A 26,125-nucleotide genomic window follows, 5' to 3' on the forward strand; every position below is an offset into this window, starting at 1 on the left:
ACACAGCCAATAAATTATGTTTCCTTGGTGCTAAAGGTCATCAATAGATGAAGTAAATTATTTTATATTCAGTTAGGTAAAAAAAATAAAAACAGGCAAGGATCCACTGACTCACAATTTGTATGCCTGGCCATACAATTTCCTGCTGTTTTACTGATCAGTGAGCCTGCCAGTACACACAGGACGTCATCACTGACCTTTTAATCTTTATTTTAAAAAAATCTATCTTTATAGTTTGTCCACAATAGATCCAGTATTGCAACTGAGCAAAAAGTAGCAGAAAGTACCTATCTCCTCCCTACTATGTTTTCAGCTATTGTCGACTGCCTGAACCATTTACTCTGTATTGCGTGATAACAAAGATTTGCGAATTTCAAGAAAGCCTATGTTTGGTTAAAAGTCTCTTGCATAAGCAAACACACTTTGAATCGTTCCCTAACTGGACTGGAGGGATTCCCTATCATGTCCTGAGAGAAATGCAGCACATACAGAAACAGATAACATTCCCATTTCCTGCTCTTTACAAGAAGTTTCCTTGCAATATTAGAAAGAAAGGAAGCAACAATTATCAGTTGTTGTAGTATAGTATCCTGCAGGGAAGTCTGCATTGGGGGGTGGGGAGGGGGTGCAGAGCAAAGTCAGAGCAAGAGCAGAATACTAAGGAATGACAGCCAAGAATGCTGCTGTGAAGGATTAAATAACACTCGACTCCCTCTGATGCATTGCACAGAAATCTAAGGCTGCAGTTTCTAAACAGATTCGAGCTCTTGGTTTAAGTAGATCTGCATTTAACCATTATATTTAAACCTACAGACTCGACACAAGCACATAAATTTGATTTAGTTTGTTTAAATTCAGATCCAAATGTTATTCTACTGGCGAATTTAGAACCAAACAGAATCTACATCTAAATTATCACTGTCAACAGTAACATTTAGAAGAGTTAAACAGAGCACAAAATACATTACTTTCCTTACTGCATTGCCATTCACTTTTACTTTCCAAACTTCCAAAGCATAAATCACAAATTAACACGGGTTATCAGTTAGAATAGAGGCACAAACCTTCAAAATCTGATATAATCCCCTCCAACTGGTCATTTACTGATATGTCAGACATCTTCCCAAAGTACTGTCCGTCCCTGATTTTAGTCTCACTCCAGACACAAATTCCCCCCCCAAAAAAATACAATTCCACCAGGTTTTCTGGGGGGAGCTGTGATGATGTTTTGTCTTCAGTACTTACTAAAGCAACTTTTGAGACTTTAGAGGCTGGCTGCAGTGAAGTACGCTGAGCCAACCAAAGGCAAAAGCATGCAGGATGAATGAATATGGCCCACCCTCTTCACTGACGCAAGCAAAGAATTAGTCAGGCATTTGATTGGTTAAGTGAGACGTCTATCAAAAAGGCTGTTCTGCTGTGAATTGTGGTGCACCACTGAAGCGGAAGGTAGCAGCTTGGGGGCAGCACAGTACAGCTGCGAAAGAACCCGAATGGTTAGTAGAAATGCTTCAAAAAAGCTTTCAGACCTTTCATTAGCTGCAATAAAAAGAAGTTGCAGCTGGAAAAAAAGATACTGCATTTGTTAAAAAAACTGTAAATTCTGGCTGAAAGTGCCAGGTAGCTGCAAATATTTATTGATTGATAGTGCAGTGAATGAACGATATTCTTAGGGGCTACAGAAAGAGTCTCCAGAGTTAATTCTGTAACTTATATTTATACATATTACTCACATCCTTTTGACCTCAAATCATGACTCTGATAAATAATAACACATCCGTTTCTTCAGTGCTACTGAGAAGTGTATAATCTAACAATCACTGGTTTAGAAGGAAAGAACAAGATCATTGATCTGATAAATTTCCGTAGGCAATGCACAGAAAAACTGTTGTCTCACTGAGCTGAATTTGAGGCCTTTTTCCTATTGCATCCATATACCAATACAAAAGGCTGACTAGAGTGTACATCATAGTTTAATGATAGCTCAAAATATTTTCAATATGTATTGTCGAGGTGAAACATTTCCAAAATTCAGTTTGAATCACTATAGTAATCACTATAATAGGATTCAGCTTTGTCTATTGTATTTTTTCAGCATTTACATTACTTGTAAATCAGCTTAAATGGAAATATTCTCCTCATGGGGATTATCCATTTGTCTAACCTGCAACATTCAACTAATCAGTAAGAAATGTCTAAACCAATTAACATTTTGCCTCTTGTGCTGATATAAATGCATCTCTTATGACCACAACAAGCAAAAACATTTGGCAAGAGGCATGGAAAACAAAGCAACCCAGGACAGGCACCTTTTTGTCTGAGTACTCCTGCTCAACTTTAGTGTAAACATTATCCAGCACAAAGGTAGTTTCCGAAGGTGTCTTAAAGTCCTCCTGCAGGATTTGCCAGTTTGTTAAAGAAGTTTCTGTCCGCAGAATACTTCCCTTGTCTTTTTACTTACTTACTTGACTGATGGTTTTAAAGGACTCAGAGGATGTTACCATTGTTTGAGCCACATCTATTCAACAGTCCATAAACAAGTACCTTTATTTTGCATAGGAGGTGGAGAATTTGAAAACTTTGAGCAATTCAAATTTCAACTTTTAGACAAAGCTTAAGACATGGTCAAAACTAGAGTGAGGAAACCTTTAATTTTTATTCAGAGTATCCTTCTGTCTGATTTTATATTTCTTTTAGATATCATTCCCTGCTTGTCCCATCAAAAAACTTTGGCTTCTCAGTTTTATTAAATCACAGACAATGGATTGTGTGAAGTTTAGTATTGTGCATTCACACCCACTACCATGTATTTCAGGGCAGCTCACTTCACTTCATCAAGAATGGAGTCACTGAATCATTAGAGCAAGAAACAAATCCAGAATAATTAGTAAGTGTGGATATGACCATTACTCCATTATCTTGCTACTTTTCTGCAAGTGGCTGCTTGTTTGCAGTGAAATAATACTTTTTTTAAAATCACTCAATTCATATGTGAACCTCTCACTGCGCAAACATTTTTTGAAGATAGTCACATTAGACATTACCATACTGATTTGAATTTTTGTATTATTTTGGACAGGAAAGTTCTACTAGCAAGGATGGTCCTCAATTTATGTTTTTAACAAAGCAACTCGGTAAATGGCAAAATTGTCTCTTTTCTCAATCCTTTAACCTTTTGAGTTGAATTCCATTTTAACCACATTCTTGTTACTTCATACTTAACACACACAGATCTATATTCTTGCAAAATAGATTTGGACCTTTTTTTTCCTGACCAGGTCTCATAAGTTAAAGTTCAAGTCTATAGGTTTTGAGTGTAAGATTAATTCAAATGATTTCAGGGGTTATTGGTCATACACTCCCTTTTTATCACAAGGATGTTGCCAGGACTGGACAGCTTGAGTTATAAGGAGAGACTGGATAAGCTAGGGCTGTGTTCCCTGGAGCATAGGGGGCCGTGGATTGACTTTTATAGAGGTTTATTAAATCATGAGGGACATGGATAAAGTAAATGGTCATGGTCTTTTTCCCCAGGATAGGAGTGTCTAACACAGGAGGACATCGGTTTGAGGCAAGAGGGGGAAGATTTAAGGGAGACCCGAGGGGCAAGTTTTCCCACACAGAAGATGGTTGGTTTATGGAACAAGCTGTCAGAGGAAGTGGTAGAGGTGGGTAGAAATGTTTAAAATCACATGTTAGGAAAGGTTTAGAGGGATATGGGCCGAATGCAGGAAAACGGGACTAGCTCAGGAAAGCACCTTGATTGGCATGGACAAGTTGGGCTGAAGAGCCCATTTCTGTGCTATATAACTCTTGTGAATCTATCATTGCCACAGGTATTATTTCAGGGCCAAGCTGTTGGTATGAAACAAAATTTCTTCTCTCCTTGGATGAATAGTTTACCATGAATGGAAAGTTTGCCTGGTCATTGTTCCAAATGGTTACAGCAAAAAAAAAGCACTTTTACTCAAAAATGCAACTGGTACAACATGATGGCCAATTACATGGATACTTTTGAAGAGGAGGAACAAAATTCCAGGAACATCAAGATTTCTGCTGTCTTGGTCTTCAAAAAAAACATTGCTTCACAATTAATTAAATACCCATTGAAGGGGTGTAGAATAAAACTTACAGAATTAGTTTCAGTGCAGTACTCATTTATCAGTCCATATTATATGCTCAGATCTCTGGAGCAGAGCCAGAATTAATCATCTCCCGTCAGAATTCTTTGAGGAGGTAACAAACAGGTTTGACAAAGGAGAGTCAGTGGATGTTACTTACTTGGATTTTCAGAAGGCCTTTGACAATGTGCTGCACATAGGGCTGCTAAACACGATAAGAGCCCATGATATTAGAGGCAAGGTACTAGCATGGAGAGAAGGTTGGCTGACTGGCAGAAGTCAGAGAGTGGGGATTTGGGGTCCTTTTCAGGATTGCTGCCGATGACTTGTGTAACTCTGCAGGGGTTAGTGTTGAGACCACAACTTTACACTTTGTACACTAATGATCTGGATGAAGGAACTGATGGCACTGTGGCCAAGTTTGCAGAAGATACCAAGATAGGTGGAGGAACAGGTAGTGTCACAGAGGCAGGGAGTCTGCAGAAGGACTTGGACAGGTTGGGAGAGTGGGCAAAGAAATGGCAGATGGAATACAATGTAGGGAAGTGTGGGGTTATGCACTTTGGTAGGAAGAGAAAAGGTGTAGACTACTTTCTAAATGAGGAGAAAATTCAGAAATCAGGGGTGCCAATGGAATTGGGAGTCCTAATTCAAGATTCCTTCAACTTGCAGGTTGGGTCAGTAGTAAAAAAGGTAAATGCAATGTTAGCATTCATTTTGAGAGGACTAGAATATAAAATCAAAGATGTACTGCTGAGACTTAAGGATTGGTCAGACCGCATTTGGAATATTGAGAGCAATTTTGGGCCCTGTATCTAAGGAAGGATGTGCTGGCCCTGGAGAGGGTCTAGAGGAGATTCACAAAAATGATCCCAGGAAATGGCTTAATATATGAGGAGTATTTGATGTCTCTGGGCTTGTGCTCAATGGAGTTCAGAAGGATGAGGGGGGGGGCATTTCATTGAAACCCACTGGATACTGAAAGACCTGGATAGAATGGACATGGAGAGGATAGTTCCTTTAATAAGAGAGTCTAGGATCGGAAGGCACAGCCTCAGAATAAAGGGATGTCCCTTTAAAACTGAGAATCAGGAGGAATTTCTTCAGCCAGAGGGTGGTGAATCTATGGAATTCATGGCCTCTACAGCCCCCGTGGCAAAGTCAATGGCTGCATTTAAGGCAGAGATCAATAGGTTCTGATTGGTAAGGGGGTTAAGGTTTATGGGGAGAAGGCAAGAGAATGGGGATGAAAAAAAAATCAGTCATGATTGAATGGTGGAGAAGACTCAATGAACCGAATGGCCTAATTCTGCTCCTATGTCTTATGGACTTAAAGCAGGTAGATTTTTTTCTAAGAACAATCAGATAGTCTGGTAATTGTTATTAATAAGTAGCTTATTGTCTTTAATTTAAATTCTGGTTTATTCAGAACTTAAAATTCCACACTCTAGGATGGGACTTGAATTCAAGCCTCTGGTATTACTAATCACTGATTATATCGATGCAAGATTGCATCATAATCCTTTGCCTTATAAAACAACTGAACCAAATTTAAGCCACTCATCTGGAGTTTGGCTGGTCCCAATTTTCAACATTTCTGGTTGCTGAAATTCTCCACCACCAACTTTTTTTGAAACACTAACCACCATCTGTTTGGACTGAGCTAATCCAGCATGTGTTTACTGGTATAAATGACCAGTTAAAATGTTCCTTTTAACAAAGCCATGGAATTTAATTAGAGCAATTTTGTTCTCACCAGGAACAGTGACAACAATACAATTAATAATATAAACCTGATGAATCCAGCATTGTACTCTGTTTCGACACTAAATTCTTATTTACAATACAACAGATTATTCCAAGTGGTTTCCGACAATTTTCTTCTGTTTCCCTCCCTTTTCTGTAGAAGAGGTCAGCTGTTTTGCATTATTTCTTTCAAGAGGCTAATCTTCATCTGTGAACCTCACTATGAGTTGTTAAAGGACAATCCATTATAAGTGCCTCACCCACTTAGAACCTCGGGATAATATTCAAAAGTGGAGATCTTGTTATTTTTCCCCTATTTTACTTGTTGATCAACATTATTCTCCTAATAGCTCAAGGAATGATTAAATGCTGATTATCATACAAAGAAAAACAAAGTGCAATATGTTTAGGAGTGCTTCAGAGCCAGCCCAGTCTAATTTGTCCTCCAACAATATGATGGAGTTGAGCACATTCCACATGATGAGGAACACAATTTACAGCTTTCTGGAATTGGTGGCTCAGGTATCACACTGGCCAAAGCATTTATTTATTGGGCTATTGTGGAACTGCGAATTGTACTTTTAATGTCGTTTAACCGAGGAAATGGTTTTGATTAACTGGGTAAGTTTAAAGGGAAAAAAAACCACAAACACAATGAAATATACAAACTAAAAGGAACTAGTTACAGCAGGTATTTATTTAGCGTCTTTAACATAGTAAAAATCACAAAAATTCTAGCAAGTGAATGTTGACTCAAAGTAGATACTAGGGCAAATGAGCAAAAGGTTGGTTAAAGTAGGTTTTAAGGAGGGTCCCAAAGGAGAAAAGACGTAGAGTGTGAAGAAGTTTAGTAGGAAATTTCAGAGCAGTAGTCCTTAAATCCTGAAGGTATGTCACAAATGATGGAGTATTTAAATTCAGGAATAATCAAGAGGCAAGAAATGGAGGAAAGCAGACTTCTTAGGGGTCTATAGGGATAAAGGATGTTGCAGAGTTAGGCAAAGGGAATGACGGTAATTTGAAAACAAGAATGAATTTTGAAATCAAGGCAGTAATTAACTGGAGGCCTGTGGAGGTTGGTGAGGCTAGGGGTAGTGAATGAATGGGACTAGTGCAAGTTAGGACATGGCACAGTCCTGAATGACCTGAAGTCTAGAGTTAACAGAATCACGGACCAAGGTTTCAGTTGGTGGACTGAACTAGGGATGGAATTGTGAGAAGTGAAGGTAGAAATATACAACTTTAATATTGGGTGTTAGAAAGTGGAGCCTAGAAACTGGGTTTGTGCTAAGCTGCTGTTGTACTTTGCACTAACACCCAAATTGGTTTCCAGGATGGAAAAATATCATAAAATTATGTGTAAAGACATTTAAAACATGACTAGGTTGGTTCATACCCTGAAATATTTCTTGATAGAAGCTGCAGAGATTCATTGCCATTGCCAAGTGGTGTGCAGGGAAGGTCATCTGACAGTAAGGACCTGTCTCCTTGGCAGCTGCAGAGTAGTTGGATAATGACTGCCATGGAGGTCTGGGAAAGTGCTGGGGAACTGGGACACAACCATCCACTGCTCACCATAGTCACAGCATAGGCATAGATATTTTATCGGTATGCCAGGGCATGAATGTTTGCTTTTTCTCAAAATAAAACAACATTTTTGGGAACTGAGACACAACCATCCACTGCTCACCATAGTCACAGCATAGGCATAGATATTTTATCGGTATGCCAGGGCATGAATGTTTGCTTTTTCTCAAAATAAAAACAACATTTTTTCTAATATTTAAAGGAAAACTAAAATACTCATCTGTTAATGTCAATAGAAGCAGATATGCAGATAAGGGTGCAATTAGCTATTCCATGAGATCTCAGCTGAGGTCCGTTTCAACTCCACTTACCCACTTTTCAACACACTTACTTGATAAAAAGTCATCAATCTCAATCTAGAAAATTTCAATTGACCCAGAATGAAGTTGAGATATTCTCCATCACTTCTGGAAAACAAGTGCTTCCTGAGTAGGGAGACAAAACCTAAAGAAAATATTCCAGGTGCAGAACTAGCAGTGCCCAGAACAATTGTGGTAAAGCAACTTTACTCTCGTCAAATCCTCTTGCATTTGGGTTTGTTTCAAACTAGTTATTACAATCGATCTAATTCCAAATAAGAGGTACACAAATCAGTTTCTCTTTTGCCACTTGATTTTAGGTTAACTGCATTAGTATTACTGGAGCCTTGTCAATCTTTTTATACAGTGCTCTGTAGTAGAAAATTAGGGAGGAGAGTTGTAATGAATACAAACTCCAGACATTAAGGATGTTGATTCCTTTTTGGAAACACCCATTTAACTGTTCAGTGTGGCAAAGTGTCTCTGGCACACCTGCCATATCTTCATAGTCATGCTTACAAATGAACTGACCAAAACGTCAGACATTTGAACATTAAAAATCAATTGAGATTTACAATAAATATTCTCAATTTAATTAATTTATCATCTCAGTATTGAAACCAGACTTTTAAAAAAAATTGTTACATTACCACCATTGGGAGGCACCATTCAGGCACTTTTCCCATTTACTTGGTATGGGTATATGATATCTTGGAAGATTTTCTTCAGGTTGATGACATTTTCAGTCAACTGCTCTCAGTGCTTGCATCATCTTCTCAAATGTAGTCTGAAGAATTGTGGAGGCATCACACAGAGCAACCCTGCCAGAACTATGTCATTGCAGCTGGTGTGTGCAGAGAACACTTTCTGCTGCTGTTGCTCCTTCATTCTAACAGAGTGGGATGTGTTGATTAACTTGCAAAACCAGTGAGATTTGACCTTAGGCTATTTTAAGGCACCACAACCTCTTACAGTGATTTTGACACATCTTGGACATTGATTTTGCACCATCTGTTAGACTAAAGCTGCACAGAGTGCAGAATGTTAACAACAAGTTAGATTTCTCTTTCATTAACATAGCTTTATGTACATAACACACTCAAGATGGGCTGAAATTCTGAATTAACTAATTGCATTTACCCATGAAGATAGATAGATAGAGAGATAGAGAGAGTACCAAAGATACTCCTATAAATAACGGTGACTTTAGTTTTGTTTTATTCCCACATCAATATTCTGGGATTACCACTAACCAGGAATTTAACTGGACCAGTCCCATCAACACTGTGATTAGTTGGGCACGAGCATTTGCAAAAGCTAAATACTCTGCTTAGAATGGTTCACTTTGTGGTCCTGTGAGTCGGTCACAAGACCACAAGTTAGGAGAGTGATGCGATGTTAAAAGCATGCTAGAAACAGTGCAGCCACAATGTTCAAATTTTTATATCATTCAAAATAAGAGCAGTTTTCTCAAATAGCATTCACTGTAGGAACTTGCATTCACCTTTCACCATACACAGTGTACCCACAGAATGCAGTACAGCAACCTAACCAAGATTACCTTGAATAGCTTCTAACCTCTTGGCTACCAAAAGCAAAAAGAGCAAGAGTATTGATGATATAGGGCATCAATAGCCCAAAGTTTACCACCCACTTCAACAGACGTCAATTTTTCATCACTTGTCCAAGTCTTGAGTTGCCTACATAACACTAATGAGAGCACAATCAACATACACACTCCGATTATTTAAGGAGATAGCTCACCGGTTCTCGATTAGAGCAACTTACCTGTATCCTATTGGCAAAAAAATTCTTTAGCCTTTATTTACCCAATAATCTTACAAAGTCACAGACTTTTGCATTCATGACTGTTATTACTTCTTTGGCTAAGCTGATTTCCAGACAAGGTGAAATTTATCACCGTTAAAAGAATAAATAAACATTCAAGGAAATGTCCGAGAGCTGCAGCAGTGCCAGAAGTTCCATCCAAATGGCGAACCCGCAAGCAAAGGACTAATCTAAATATGGCATGAAATTGGAGATCCAACTTATGCCATATCAATGCAGAAGACATAATCTTTTATGCCATAAATATAGTTGACAAGTCCATTTTCAAAACATTAGCAGAAGAAACATTTAAAATGTACCCAATGACACTGGTTAGGATGATTTCATTTAAGGGGTTACCAATGGCAACCAAGACAGGATATTAAAGAGTCTTTTTTTAAGTTTAATTGCCTGTATTTTGCTTTAATAAATTTTCACAGACAAAAACAGTTGTATGCTTACCAGGAAAGAACTAAAAGGATTTCAGATGGGAAATGCAACTTGCATCAATTTTCAAAACTAACACTGCAAAAGCTTTGTGGGCTCACCCAAACTCCTTGTCTAAATAAATACTTTTCCATTATTTTCTAACTTCTACTGCCAGAAAACTCTTGCATATCCCAGGACAAATTCTTATCTTGTCTAGCCTCAGTAATTCAGGAGATAACATATCCAGTGGTATTACCGTTTGCATTTCTGGTCAGTAAAAGCATCTTCTTGCTCAACAGCTTGTACTATTAGGCCTACATTGGGCATTTTAATCATGTAAAAAAGACTTTGTCGATCATAAAGGATGCATTGTCTGAATGGGACAGTTTTTCTTTTGACATTAGGCAGAAAAGTCAGCAAAACTATTTTATTGTCCCCAATACTACAATGCTGTTGAGGAAATATTGTAAACGGTAAGGTTTCCATTATTAGTTCAGGATTCACTACATACGGGAATGAATTAACCAAGGTATAAATCAGTATAATATAAAGCAAATTAATGCCTCCATATTTCAAGTCTGCCCCAGATATTCTCCTTTAAGTGGCCTGAGCATCAGGGATGGGCCACTAATGCCAAGCAACTAATTATACAATAGTTTAATCCAGGGATCCAAGTATGGAACACTTTTGTAGTCTGAACTGGATATAAGGTCTTCCACACTTGCTCTCATCTGTTACTCCAATCCTTAGTCAACATACCAAAAAAATACTTCAGTGGGTTGAGGCTCAACACAAGTTAAGTTGCTTTATTTTGCACAGCAGTAACTAAAGAGCTGTGAACAAGCTTAAACTTTCTATTCTCTTATCAAAAATATGCCTTGTCAGTTTGCTTTCTGAAATTACTTTTCTTTCAAGTTCCAATTGCAAAATGATCTCCTTTACCTTGGCATCCAATTCCAAGCCTGTTCCCAGTTTCCTGTTTAAGGCCTAACTGACTTGCCAAGCATCCCCATATCTTCATTACCAATAAAATCAACTTCATTCCTATAGTGCTCTTAAGTTGCAAAGTGCTTCATCAGAGATTAGCAAACAATATTTAACTCATCCACGCAAGGGTTTTGGTCAAATGATAGGCTTTCAGCTTTTTAAAAAGGCAAGAGCTGCAGAAAGGCATTTGAGGTGGAACTTCACAGCACACGAACTGGCAGCAGAAGACAAAAAAGGGCTGGAAAACTGTGGATAGTGTCAGAGCTAGAGGCTATAGAGATAAGGAGCAAAGGCCACAGAGAGACTTGAAAGCAAGGGTAAGAATTTTAAAATTGAGCACTGCAGCAAATAGAGATAAATTTGGACATAGGTGGCAAGGTTTTGGGTATTCTCATGTTCACAGAGGGTAGAATGAGGGAGGCTGTTCAGAAATTGATTGGATGAGCCACATTAAGGTGTTAACAAAGTCCTGCATTAGAGTTTCGGCAGAGGGAATGAGCCAGGAGCAGAGTTGGGCAACATGATGAGGTGGAAAAAAAGCAGTGTGTTGATGATGCAAGGTGTGAAGTTTATCTCAGAGCTGAATATTACACCAAGGATGCAAATAGTCTGGTTTAGTTTCAGACAGATCCAGCATGAGCAATGGGGCCCGATGTTTGGATACCGAGTTTGTGGCCGGGATTGAAGACGTTGGTGTCACGGCATCAGTCTATGATGATTGGTTGATAGAAATTTCTGCTTGTCAAGTTCCCCATGTTGGGCTATTCGTCTGATAATTTATAGGCAATGGAGGGATCAAGGAAGATGGTGAGGTAGCAGTGGGTGTTGTCTGTGTCCATGTACAAATGGACATTGTATTTTTGAATAATGCCACCAAAGGCCTTTACTGTATGTAGCCTAGTGTAGATCATGGGGGACATCAAGGTGACTATGCTTGCCTAGGTGAAGAAGTCAATGCCGTTGACTGGATAGGTAAGAAATGAACCACGTGAGTGGTCTTGGGAGGAGAACGAGGCTGGAGCAGGGCAATTGCTTTTTTTTCTTGAGGAAGTAGCATTGACACTTGGAAGGGGAGAAATCAGCCATTTGAAGCGAGAGAACTATTAATAACATCAGATAGGGAAGTTGGGATTAGGCTGAAAGAGGAGGAGGTGGATCTCATCCACAAATGAAAGAAAATTGCAAGTTCAGAGCTAGAGCTAGCAGTAACCTTAGAACCTTGTCCCAGAGGGCACAGCAAAGTGGGGCCAGAGAGTGGGTGGGGAGAAGCTAAACTGGTTATACCAAAGTAAATTATTGTGAACATTTCCTACTGAAAGGAAGTGGTAGCACTAGACAGGGTGCTGAGAAGATTGACAAGGATATTGTCAGAGCTGGAAATAATTAATTATGGAAGCAGATTGGTTAGACTGGAGTTGTTTTCTTTGTAATAGAAGAGACCTAGGAGAGTTTAACTGAGGTGGATGAAATTGAGGTCTAGACATGGTGAACAGGAAGGACCTATTTTCTTTAGTAGGGAGGTCGGTAACTCAGGGAGGGATTTAAGAAGACAGGCACCAGGAAGTGGAAGGACATCCATTTCGACTTATTCAGTGTCGACTGATTCACCAGTGGACCTGTCATATCTCCCTCCTCAGAGCTCTCAAGAGGCCATCGCCTTCTATTACCAAAAGCAAACAGAGTCAGCAAATCTGAAATGGGTCAAATGACGATCGTAAGTGGAATTAATTGTGAGTCGTGACATTACACAAACTGGCCCGTTGAGGTTTGAAACAATTCTTTGAGACCTGTTTCTGGTAACACAGTTTACAAGAAGGGGGTTTCACTTTGATTTAACATAAAAACTTGAACCCCATCCTGTGACAGAGATGCAGATAACACACAGAAAATCAAAGATGCAGAAAAACTAGCAGTATAGGAAAACAAAAAGAAAGAAAAACAAAGAAATGGTAACACATTAGAAGGCTTTCCTGATTTCACTGGCCCCTAAGATCTTGTCCATAAGTATGCCACCAGGATCATTGAAGGTATTTTGTGCATCAGCACAAAATGGTAGAGTATTTCAGCAACTTTTAAAAAAAAGCTAATGTCTCTGTTACAGGATATAGTTTATCATCAACTTTTCCAGGTCAGTATTATCTCAAGCAAGCATTTTAAAAATCACCATAATGCCCATAGCTCATTGAACTTATGAAGGAAGTTTTCCAGCTGATCCGAGCAGCTGGCCATACAATCAACAAGTGCTCTGCTCAGGGGTTGGTTAAGAATCACGCTTGGATTAAATTGCCAGTAACTGGCGTAGGAGCAGTTGTTACAGTAAACAACAGGAACCTTCCTTCACACGTGGTCAGGCTGAGAGGGAGGTTGAAAATCATCTGATTAAGGAAACACTGAAGTGCTTATGAAACCTGGAGGTAACATATGAGACTAGGAATCCTTGTGGTAATCCTTGTTGGGGAAGTTCCTTTTAATAGATTAATCTATTATTATCAACTCCCTCTGGTGGTTGGATTACAAACAAAAAATAGAAATGGTTTTCACAGAGAGAGGAACACAGAGTGAAAACTGTTGAACTGGGAGACTTGCATCCCCTGAAGAATACCATTACAATACAGCTTAAAAGAGGATTTGTCACAGGATATCACACCTCAACAAGCAACCTGCTTTTGCTACAGTGCTTCCTGAGGTTCGCAGTAAAATGCTATATCCAATTGTATGCAATTTAGTGAGGTGGGGATTCTGATAAGTTAAAGTACAAACAGAAAAATTAAATGTTACATTTCATAATGTTGGATGAGAAAGAAAGGACAGTTTCACTTAACCTGGAAACCAAGAGTTGTTACAAACAGGTCTCTTCCTGTGCAGAATTAATCTAAACTCAATGGGCCCACTTACAAACAAAAACTTTTATCTAATGGTGACAAACCAGGAGAAAAATACAACTTAATCTTCAAATGCAATAATAATGCGAGTTTCACATAGATCAAATGTTCCCCTCCTTAACAGGCAGCACATTATTTAAATTATCGTCGTCAGAGCAATGACTCAACCGGTCTATGGTTGTGTGATCTTATGTTTAGATGGTATTAATATCTTTAAAACTCACTCTCATAGTTTATGATATAAAGACCACCCCCGGTGTCTTGATTGTTGATCTTGGACTTGGGATCAACTCATGCTATCAACTGGAAAAATAACACCAGAAATTATTCCTTCTAAACATCATGTTGGATTATTGCTCTCTCTCTCTCCCCATCCAGAAAGTCTGTTATTTGTAGTTAAGCTTTTTAATAGTGGAAGTTTCCATCTTTTTATACTAATAATAATGATGACAACAACAACGAGTTATTTGTCCCCATCACCAAATTAAAGTTGATGTCTGTGAATGTGGTGCAACTCCTTGCATCACTTAATTCTACTGAATTAAATTAGACACTTAACTCTGATTCCCGCATGATATGGATTGTGTGTTTCAGTGCTGATAATAAAAGGGAATATGTACTGAGCACGGTGGCAGAAATATTGGTTGAGAGTACCATTCTGTCATGGATGGTAATGAACTTCTTGAATGCAGTCACAGCTGGTCCAATCCAGAGGATTTAAGCATTCCACCAAACCCTGAAGTGTGTCTTGTAAATAATAAATCAGTTTTTTTATGGTCAGGAGCCCAGCAATATGTAAGAGAAGCCAATCACTAGCCTGCCATTTGTTTCCACTCCTGCCTTTAGACCATATTTATTATTTGACTTAGTTTTTTTTTTAAATTTTATTTACAGCGTGGTAACAGGCCCTTCCGGCCCAACGAGTCCGCGCCGCCCATTTTAAATCCAAATTAACCTACCCGTACGTCCTTGCAATGTGGGAGGAAACCGGAGCACCCGGAGGAAACCCACGCAGACACGGGAGAACGTACAAACTCCTTACAGACCGCGACGGGAATCGAACCCCGATCGCTGGCGCTGTAATAACGTCGCGCTAACCGCTACGCTACCGTGCTGCCAAGAACCTCATTACAAGTAGAACTGCAATTCGCAGAACCAATAAAATGTGCTTATTTTCAGTTTTTATTCAATGTTAGATCCAATGTAGAAAATCAAAGTGTGGCCTGATGCAGCCCCAGCACAGAGAACTGCATGGTGTTTTCAAGTATTATTTCCTTTAGAATGTTCCTTCCCCACCCCCAGTTAAATGGCAGAGTGAGATTATTGTTCTTCATAAAATGTACAATGAGAAAGTTAAAGAATAAAACTAGGGAGAAAAGAGAACAAGGATAACAGTTAAAATAAAGAAAATAATTATAATTAAAAAGAGAGGGAGAATTACAGAAAAACAATATGTTATCTAATTATTAGGCATGCTATTGGATTAGCTAGGGGTAGTGGAGACAACCAAAGAAAGCCTACATGAACATAACAAAACATGGGTGAAGGAAACTTAGGGAAATAATTAGAGGGCATGCAAATAATATTGACAGGTAAAAATTAAAGAAAGCCCAAAGGCATTTTGTAAACTCAAAGAATGACCCGTTTGTGGAGATGTGGGATGCGAGTATGTTTTGGAATAATTCCTTTGCATCTATCTTCAGAGTGGCAGATGACACTTATGAGAGAGTAGGGGTGGTAAATATTAGATAGGATAAACAAAAGTACAAATAAATAAAAGGGATTTAGCACCATTAGAGTCATTAATTTACCAGGCCCAGATTAAATGTATCCCAGGGTGACGAGAGAAGAGAGGAGATAATAGTTTCTGACCATCACTTTCCAATGTTTGTAGGTTGTGAACATAGCAGCAGGGCCAGTTTAAAAGGGGAGAAAGGGATAGATCAAGTAATTCCATAAAACTAACCTCAATTGCAGTTTGTTACTAGAAAAAAATGTAACAGTAATAATAATAATTTGGAAGGTCATGATTATTTCAGAACACCCAACATGGATATTAAAAGGGAAAGTGTGACTAAATTTCACAAGGCAACAAGCAGAGTTATTGAAAGATGCTTTACATGGATTTCAGCATAGATTTTAACAATGACAGACTGGCTATGGGATCTGAGGGAAAATGCCAAATTGGGTCGAACACCGGCTTGGTAGCTGGAGGCAAAGGGTTTGCTCAATGGGAGATGCAAGGCTGCTCCAGGCAATAGCCCTCAAGGCTTAGTACAGGGTCTCTTGCTCTTTCAATGATACTTAAATGTGAGACATTATAGAAGTTTGCCATGCAGTTGAAAATAAGGAAGGAGCTGTAAACAAAGGTATCAATAGACTGATTGGGTGGGAAGAAAATTAAATCAACAAAATTTAATCCATAGAAGTTCAAGGTGTTTCTTTCACAAATGTATCACAAGGTAAGGGTATGCACAAATCAGTGGTAGGATACTAAGTGGAGGAAATTTGGACTGCATGTCCACAGATCCCTTATGATATCAAGACAGAATGGTTCAGGTGGTATACAGAATACTGAAAATCATAAAATTTTGGATGCTAGAAAAGTTAAACAACAGAAAATTCTGGAAACACCCAGGTCATGCAGAATCTGTAGAAAGAGAAACAGAGTTAACATTCAGGTCAGATAACCTTTATCAGAACAAATTAGTATACGCCATATGGGATACTACCTTTATTAGCTGAACATAAGAATACAAGAGCAGGGAGATTATGGTAGGTGTATAAGACACAAGTTCGGCCATAGCTGGATTACCTAATAAATGAAATATCCTGTATGCTAATTTGGTATTGGTATATTATTGTCGCTTGTACCGAGGTACAGGGGAAAGCTTGTCTTACAAACCGATCGTACAGGTCAATTCATTACATGGTGCAGTTACATTGAGTCAGTACAGAGTGCATTGATGTAGTACAGGTAAAAACAATAACAGTAGAGAGTAAAGTGTCACAGCTACAGAGAAAGTGCAATGCAATAAGGTGAGAGGTCACAACAAGGTAGATTGTGAGGTCATAGTCCATCTCTTTGTATAAGGGAACCATTCAATAGTTTTATCACAGTAGGGTAGAAGCTGTCCTTAAGTCTGGTGGTAAGTGCCCTCAGGCTCCTGTATCTTCTACCCGATGGAAGATAAGAGAAGAGAGAATGTCCTGAGTGGGTGGGGTCTTTGATAATGCTGGCAGCTTCACCAAGACAGCAAGAAGTAAAGACAGTGTCCAAGGAGGGGAGGCTGGTGTCCGTAACGCACTGGGCTGTGTCCACAACTCTCTGCAGTTTCTTGCGGTCCTGGGCAGAGCAGTTGCAGTACCAAGCCATGATACATCCAGATAGGATGCTTTCTATGGTGCATCTGTAAAAATTGGTGTAATTTGCTCTGATTAAGGTTCTACAACCTGAAATGTTAACTCTCTCTTTCTACAAATTTCTACAGACTTACCATAGATGCTGCCTGGCCAGTTGTGTGTTTCTAGCATTTTCTGTTACTTAATATTTCTAGCATCTGCAGGAAGAATGCAATTGCATTAGACAGTGTATAGAATGTTGGCAGGTCTGGAGAATTTTAACCATGAAGGGAGACTGGCGGGTTGAGGTTCTCTCTCTCTGGAATAAAGGAGGCTGGAAACAGGATGAACAAATTCTTAAATGATATGGAATTTGATAAAAAGGAGGGGAAAAGCCCTGGTTTTCTGATAGTTTTTCATTACTGTCAGCTTTCATTGTTATGACACCAAGAAAGTGACAGGAACTTCTGAGACTGCCATGCTGCCATAGTTTAAAGCAGAAATCACAAATCTGGAGTCAGTGATTCAGTTGTTTTGCAGCCTTCTCCCATGCAATCGAGGTTAACCAGTTGAACTGACAAAAATTTCAGGAATGTACAAATTCATTATAAAATACACTGAAAATCTTAGGCTTTGCTTTGAGAACTGATATTTCTTGAAGTGGTACTTTAAGTCATTAAAAAGTACTTAGTTCACCCTCTGGCTGTAAAACTTAATTAAGTGGAATTTTCAACCCTGTAACATAAATATTTTGTTAAAAATAGATTTTGAAATAATGAGGTCTTTTGATTTCTTGAAATTTTTGTGTCATATCAGCTTCTACCCAAGAACTTGTGCACATTCCTGCATATATTTTGGATTCTGTAAATGATTAAAAATTGTGCTTTTTCTTTCCTGATCTGGCATCATGAGAATTTACCAATGCAATTATCCGCTGAGCCAGCTTGTTTCACAACTGCTGGAAGCAATGAATCTACTTGAACACACATCTGGAAGCACCTAGTATCAGAATAGAGAAAGCCACATTTCCCTCAATCTTTCGGGGTAGCTTTTTGTAGAGGGCCACTGGTGACTATAAAATCATGATGTGCAGATATGAGATCCCACTCACGTGGTTCTTCAGCTTGGCAAAAAAAGTAGAGCTGCTGCCTCATAGCTCCTGCAAACTGGGTTCAACCCTGACCTCCTGTGCTGTTCCCATTATGGTAGAATCTATGTGTGTTTGGGGGAGGGGTATTATGGTAGAATCTGTGTGTGTTTGGGGGAGGGGTGGGCCGAGTTGTTGGGAATGTGGGGACACTAAAATAGGATCAGTGGCGGATTAGTGTAAGTGGACACTTGGTGCTGACTCAACAGGCCAAGGTATGTTTACATACTGTACAGCTCTGAGTGTTAATTAGGTTTCTCTTTCCACAGATGCTGCCTGACCTGGTGAGTGTTTTCAGCATTTTCTGTTTTTGCTTCAGATTTCCAGCACCTACAGTCTTTTGATTTTCAATTAATACACATTATGATGTTCACCAACATGGATAAAATAATTTGCTTCATTTAAAAATAAGGTGGGTTCTGTATCTTAGACTAAGTAAATGTTATGCAGCTGCAGTAGTTTGACTGTGTGGTCACCCTACCAAAAACAAACATCACTATCTGCAGGAGTAGGAACAGTACTTCTCTGAAGTAGTCAAAGAGAATGAGATCTGTGCAGCACAGGTGGATATGTTAAAGTTCTGAAAGAATTACCTTATAAATTAACGCACAAAACTTATTAAAAACTCCATTAAAGTACTAAGTGCATGCTTCTGATTAAATAATTTCCAAAGATACACATTTTTGTAGCTTACTTCAAGAGAAAAGTGATTTTATTTTTCTTAGAAGATGGCTTCCGGTAAACTTTAAATGATTTTAACACTATTGAAAGCAATATGTTAGAAAAACTGTGTTTGAAATTTGAAATAAATGCAGAAAATAGCAGAATGAGACCATCATGGAAAATGGTTCCAAGATCACCCGCTCACTTCCAAAACAAACATCTTCTTAAAACTTGGAAAATGGCTGAGAAAGCAAGGGAAAGACTTGGCCTCATACCGACATATGGAGCAGGCAGGTTTTTACAAATTTCACGTTTGCACTGTTCTCTTCTGTACAGTGCCACCACTGTCCGTGTCTTTTAATGACCAATGTTAACTTTTTCCTGCTGAGAGCTTTGTAAGGAATAGCATAATTATAACATCAAAGCAACTCCCTTTGTGCATTAGAAATGAAACCACCCACATGCCCCTTGCATTTGTATCTTCTGTCAGGTAGAATTCTAAACATTCAATAAATTGTTCAAAAGCTTGCACTTGATATGGGCCTACCTGACTCTCATGTTAACAGAGCTGGTCCTCTGGCACTGGATTAGAAAGCATGGAACCTTTGCCTACGTTCCAGATGCAAACATTCAATATACTGACATGTTCTAAGGAAGAAATTGCCAAAAATTTAGTTGTCATTCCTCTTTTGGACCCATGTAAAAAATGGTGTTACAAGGCTGCCGATCAAACAATTATCTTAATTAAATAACAATCTCCTTCCATCTTGAGGGTGTCTTAAGCCTCTTAAACAAAGAAACCCCTCCTGCCATAGCACCCTCCCACATGCTCCTCTGTGCTGAATAAATAGAATTCATTCCATCTTTACTCAAATAGAGTGTGCCAATCATCCCTAAATATCTGTTGGGGGGGGGGAGGGGAGCGGGGGTGGGATGGAGTCTAGGACACAGATAATTTGCCCTAATATGCCATTCCAAATAGCTTTCTGGGTTTCTGGGAGTAAACTCTGATTGAATACAACGTCTTAACACCACCATAATAGAAATGATTTCCAAGACTCTTTATAAACCAAATAGATAAAAAACAAAAGCCCTGAAATTCAAAATGGTTGCTGATTTTAAAAGCAGGCTCCACACTTGTAGATCTCAAGACTCCATCATCACACTTGATACCTAACCCTGTCACATGACAGGGCCAGCAGACCTTCACAAACAGTAGTGAGTGCTTTTGGTCCAGAACTACCACACATTAGAATAAATCTGATGCACACAATTTTTCTAAATGTGTAAATTACACACAGAGATCATTTTACACAATTTGAAGTGTTTGCATGATTTCATGTTTAAACCACACCCATCAGGAAATCAATTATTGTCATAATTCACCCCAACACTTTTCTCAGTCACATTTCGCACATGATGACATAATCAACTGCATGATACACAGTTCTCAATCACTAAAAGAAAACAAGTCAAAATATTTCTGACCTTTAATACATTAATCTTCATTTAAACCAGGAACAAGTCACACAGCGAATCAGGAATTACACATGAATATATATTTTTAAAATATATATTCAATCAAGGGATGTGGGCTTCACAGGTTAAGCCAGCAATTAATTGCCCATCCCTAGTTGCCCCTGAGAAGGTGGCGATGAGTTGCCTTCCTGAAGTACTGCAGTTCTTGAGGTAAGGGTATTACCCACAATGCTGTTAGGGAGAGAATGCCAGGATTTTGACCCAGCGACAGTGAAGGACAGCGATACATTTCCAAATCAGGACGGTGCGCATCTCGGAGGGCAACTTCCCGGTGGTGGTGTTCCCATACTTTTGCTGCCCTTGTCCTTCTAGCTGGTAGATGTCACGGGTTAGAAGACGAGGTCTAAGGAGTCTTGGTGAAACATCGATGCAGTAGAAGTGGTGATCTGTGGCTCTAATGATCACTGTGGTGGTGCTGATCCTGATTGAGTACTCCAGCGTGAATGGTGCCCCAGAAGAACTATATTGTGCAACTGCTTGCCATAGCTTCTGTTTCCCTTGTCTCCAAAGCAGCATGTGCAGCTGCTGTAGAGAGTTCACTTTAAAACCCTGATCTGTTCTTGAGTAGCCATGAGTGAATGGGATAGCAGCACAAGGCTAGTGTATCGTTCACATCTTCATCCGTATTAAATTTTCACCTACATGCTCTGGAAAAATATACTGAATACTCAGCACAAGTGAACACCACACACATGGACTATTGGTGGATTAAGAACATTTACTTTCAGGTTTTCAAAGGACCATACCTCTGTTTCATGCATTACAGAAGCTTCAGCCACTCAGGATTTGAAAGTAAACCCAGGGAACACATTATCGCAAACTAGGCAAAGACGTACAGTGTCTGGACAACTAAAGTTCAGCTGGCAACCAATATATCATGAGTAGTGGCTCCACCCACACAAGTGCTCAAGTAACCTATTCCCATTGTGTAGCACTCTTATAGAAAAGCAAGCATGCACACAGACTTGGATAACTGAAATACTCAGAAAGGTGAGGCATGTTGGCAAATGTATTACTCCCAGAAGTCTAGACATTAAAGTGAAGTAATTAAGAGGCACCGACCCACAGCCAAGTTGATCATAGCTGAATATAAAACAAAAAAAGGCAACTCTTCTCCTCACAGAATCAACTTTGAATGTCAAACATGACCCACATCAATACAACCACTGATTCTAAACTCCTGAAACAAAGCAACTTGACTTCAGAGCTGAGGAAGCAAATGGCCACAATCAAAACCTTCCCGCAGCATCTGGTAGTGGAATACCTCACCATATTTGATGCCTGATGAGGGAATAGGAAAAGGTAGTAAAAACAGTAAACTCAAGAGTTCCTGCTGCATGTACTTTTCTCTCTGATTGCAATCTCAGTCAATTGTTTGCAGTTCTCCAACATGTTTTTAATTACAGTGCAATTTTACATAGCTGACAAGGCATATTACTTCACCACAAAAAGTCTATAAAATGTTTGAGGGGGAAAAAAAAGAAACAGAAGCTGGGACTCTGGATAGGACCACTTGTACTAGGACCTGAGGGTAAGCTGTAGGATTAGCTCAGTCAGTGTTCACCGGTAGCTAACTGGAGAATGCTCCAAACCTGCTGCCAGGGCTTGAAAACCCAAATGTGATGTCATTGAAATTACTGTATTCTGCTTTATCTGATCTCCAATAACCTTTTAGAATTGTGCTGGAATCCTAGACCTGGTTCCCTCAATGTAAAAAGGGCTCTAGTTACTGCTGATGTCACATGAAATAAAAATAATATAGTGAAGGAGGCCATCGTCCCTCTACTGGCTCTTTGCTCCAGCTGTCCAACCAGTTCCAAGCTCTTGTTTTTCCCCATAGCCCTGCAAGCTTTCTTTTTCAAGACTCACTCACGCTCCCCTCATACTCAATTCACAAGGCATAACTTTCTGCACTCTAAATCAGCTCCATATTGCATACCTCTTACTATGGACGGTGTGTGGTGCTGATGCCAATTTGGGGAAATGGAGAAACCCAGAACTAGGCTTTAAGGCAAAAATAATCAGATATATTATCAATTTGTTTCATGCACGGGAGCCCAGAACCTCAATTATGAAACAACCAATGGTTTTAATTTGATACATCCCCAACTCACTGGCAATCTAAACAACTGTGGCACATTCAGATGGGGGAATAGTAGATGAAATAATAGAGATGATAAAAGAGACCTTGCGTTTTGATTGTAATTGCCATAAGAAGCAGTGGACTGATGAAGCTTTACCACATACATTGATACTGATAAATTCAGCAGAGGTTCTGTGCCAAAAGGTGTGGTTATGCACACCCAGTACTGCAGTTTCCTGAAGTACAAAACTATTTCTGAGTTTTTGCTTTGTTGAGAACAAATCCTCTCCCAGGGGAGTGAGAATGAATTGTGGTCATAAGAAAAAAAAGTTACATTTTATTTCTTCCTTCCCCTTCAGTAAAACAAACGAGAAGGAGTCTGTCAGTAATTATTCTGAAATTCATCAAAAAAAAAGTCTCAAAAGTTGCTGTGACCGGTCATCTGTTATTTTGAAGCATAGATACAGTTAGAATTTAAACATTTCTCATGTGAAACATCTGCTGTCCAAATACAAGAAAAGTAGTACAGGCTGCACTTCCCCTCAGGGATGCAGGGAATAAATCGAGAACAAGTCAAACCAAACTGCTCATTTCTTTCCTGAAGGTCAGCTGCAGAAGAATATTAGTAGAGGCCCAGAGGCAGGCTCCTTATTGAATATCTTGGTTCAAGGGGTAATCGGGAAAAGAGACAGCAAAGGAGCAGCAGTAGGCCATTCTGTCCCTCGAGCTTGTCTCACCATTCAAAAATCACAGCTGATCTCTGCCTTAACTCCATTCACCTGCTTTGGCTTTTATTTTTATATCCTGACTGAGCTAACATTTACATGACTGCACTAATCTACTAGTTTAGCTGCAAAACAGCTTGTAAAAAAAAAACGTCAAACCCAACACCTTGAAGAGCAAATGAAAAGCAAAAAGTCAATGACATTTAATATGGAAGCTAATCAATTCTGAAATGTTAATTCTCTTACTCTCTGCAAAGATGCTGCTTGACTTGCTGAGACTCTCCAGCGTTTGCTGCTTTTATTTTAAACAGCAACTTAAGAATATAAAAGATAGGAGCCCAGGTTGGCCATTTGGCCCCTTAAGCCTGCTCTCCCAAAGATAATGACTGATCAGAACTTTCCCTCAGCTCCATTTTCCTCCTTTATTCCTTAACTGTTGACTTCACTAAATATCACTTTCTCAGCCTTGAAAATCTTCAGTGATGCAGCTTCTATTGCTTTTTGGGTGCAGAACTGCAACATTGATCTGCAGAACTGAGATAGAACTATCCCCTCTTCCCTATCTTAAATGTCTAAGGCTTTATCTGAAATGCTGGCCTCGACCCCATTCCAGATTCCCTCACAAGCTCCCTCAGAATCTTGTGTTTCAGGAAGTAACCCTCTCATTCTTCTAAGTGTTGGGCCAACCCACTCAGCCTTTCTTCATTAGAAAACTCCTTCCCAGGAATCAACCCACTGAACCTTCTCTGAACTCTGAAGTAGTTCCCTACTTAAATAAGGAAACTAAAACTACATGCAAGTATTTTTGGTCATGTGTTTTGACATATAAAACAACGTGATAGCTGTTTAAACAAACTGTTGACTTTGCAAAGTTGTGTGAGAACTTTTGCGTACAACAGATTTACTAGATGTTGAAAGCAGAGTTTAATGCCAAAATGTTAGGGACTGACCTTTTGTATTAGTTTATGAAACACAGAAAGAAAAGGGAATTTCAAATTGCCAGAGAATCCTGCTTCGATCTGCATCTCAGTTCCGGCATTGCTTTTTTTCCCCCACTGCCTTCGCTCATCTCCTTTCATTTATACCTCTAAGAGTGATAAGCATTCTCCATCCTCTCTTGGGTGATAACAGCAGCACCTTTGTCACCGGGACAATCTTGGTCACTGCTCTATCAGAGTCATTCCCTTTGTTTTTTCCACCCTTTCCCTAACCTGCAACTTAAAACATGGGTGTTTTCTCTTTTTCCCAGTTCTACTGAATGGTCACCTTTTGTTTTTACAAATTAAGAGTTAATTGACTGAAATAATTTTTAATATTTTAGAAGAATTTTTAAGACTTATGTTATTTAATATGTAAAAATATGTAAAAATTTTAATATGAAAAGGGAAAACAAGAATAAATTATTTGAGAATTTAGAACTACCTAAACTCATATACAGAAACCAAGTTTGATTACAATAGAAGACAAACATTACTTTATATTTGCTCAGAGTCTGTTTTTATTTCAGATCTCCAGCATCTGCTGTTCTTTTTTTGCTTTCTGATTACATGATACTTCTGCAGATTTGTTCCATTCTGCCTTATAGTGGTAACATCAAAGTTGGTTGAAAATTCTTGAGCAAATCCCAGAGACTGAAAATTTCCAGTGCAAAACTTGAAGCAAAAATCTCGACCCAACTGTTTCTGTTCCAATGCTGTAAACAGATCGACAAATTTCTCTTGAAAAAGCGTGTACAGTCCCAAATAAAATTCTTTCAATATCTCTGGTATTCCTTTACTTCAGTAACTTGAATATGACAAATTCAATTTGATTGAATTTCAATATACCCTGGCCCTTGGTCTCAAGAGTTCGATTGATAAATAATTGATTTCAGTGCAAGTGGAACTAGTCCCCAGTATGTTCCCTCCATTACAATAGTGACTATCTGCTAACATCCATCGTTGGTGATACAGTTCTTTGGGACACCTTGAAAGACACCAGAAAGATTCAGGATCCTTTCTTTTATAAGAGTTCAAAGCACAACACCCTAAAAAAGGACAAAACATACATCTACTATAAAAAGTTCTATGATTTATTTGCCACACCTCCACAAGGTGAATTATCTACAGGTACCACCAGTTACTCGCAGTTACAGGTACTCTCAGTGAAGTAGCCTTTCTTTGTGTGTCAGCCCATGCATCACATTTCACCAGACTATTTAACCCAGCCAGAAATGTTGGTGCTAAGTGTACAATTTCCATAGTTACCTCAGCTATTGTGGTGCAGCAGATGATGGCTCACAGATCCAAAATCCAAGTCAAATCCTGACCCCTGGTGTTGTCTATGCAAAGTTTGTATATTCTCTCCATACCTACATCATTTCCTTTGGGTGCTCTGCTTTTATCCCACATCCCAAAGATGTGCTCATAGGTTACCTGGCTACTATACGTTACCCTTTAGTACAGGTTAATGGCAAATAAATTCAAAAGGGAACTGATGAGCATGTGTTAGAAAGAATAAGTTGCAAGGCTACAGGGAAACAAGGAGGCGGGAGAGAAACTGACAGGATTGCTTCCCCGAGAGCTGGCATAGACACAATGGGCTGACTAGCTTCCTTCTGTGTCATTATAAGATCAGTTTGGTTCAACAAATCTATGTCCCCAACTGATAAGATATCTTTATTAGTCACATGTACATTGAAATACCCAGTGAAATGCATCTTCTGCGTAGAGTGTTCTGGGGGCAGCCCACAAGTGTCGCCACGATTCC

At 39.1% G+C, this 26,125-nt stretch overlaps 1 protein-coding gene across 5 annotated transcripts in view; it reads right to left on the reverse strand.

Moving 5' to 3' along the window:
* LOC127579780 (septin-9-like) overlaps nt 1-26,125 on the reverse strand; it is a 222,034-nt gene that overhangs the window by 111,048 nt on the left and 84,861 nt on the right. The window contains exon 1 of one of the 5 annotated variants that reach the window (XM_052032703.1): nt 1,065-1,331. The exons of the other annotated variants lie outside the window; for them this stretch is intronic. Within the exon in view, the coding sequence (XP_051888663.1) occupies nt 1,065-1,119 (55 nt within the window). The 5' untranslated portion in view covers nt 1,120-1,331. Of the gene's footprint in view, nt 1-1,064; nt 1,332-26,125 lie in introns of those variants that run through there. 5 annotated transcript variants of the gene reach the window in all.

Source organism: Pristis pectinata, chromosome 18, assembly GCF_009764475.1.
Source record: "Pristis pectinata isolate sPriPec2 chromosome 18, sPriPec2.1.pri, whole genome shotgun sequence".
Lineage (NCBI taxonomy): Eukaryota > Metazoa > Chordata > Chondrichthyes > Rhinopristiformes > Pristidae > Pristis > Pristis pectinata.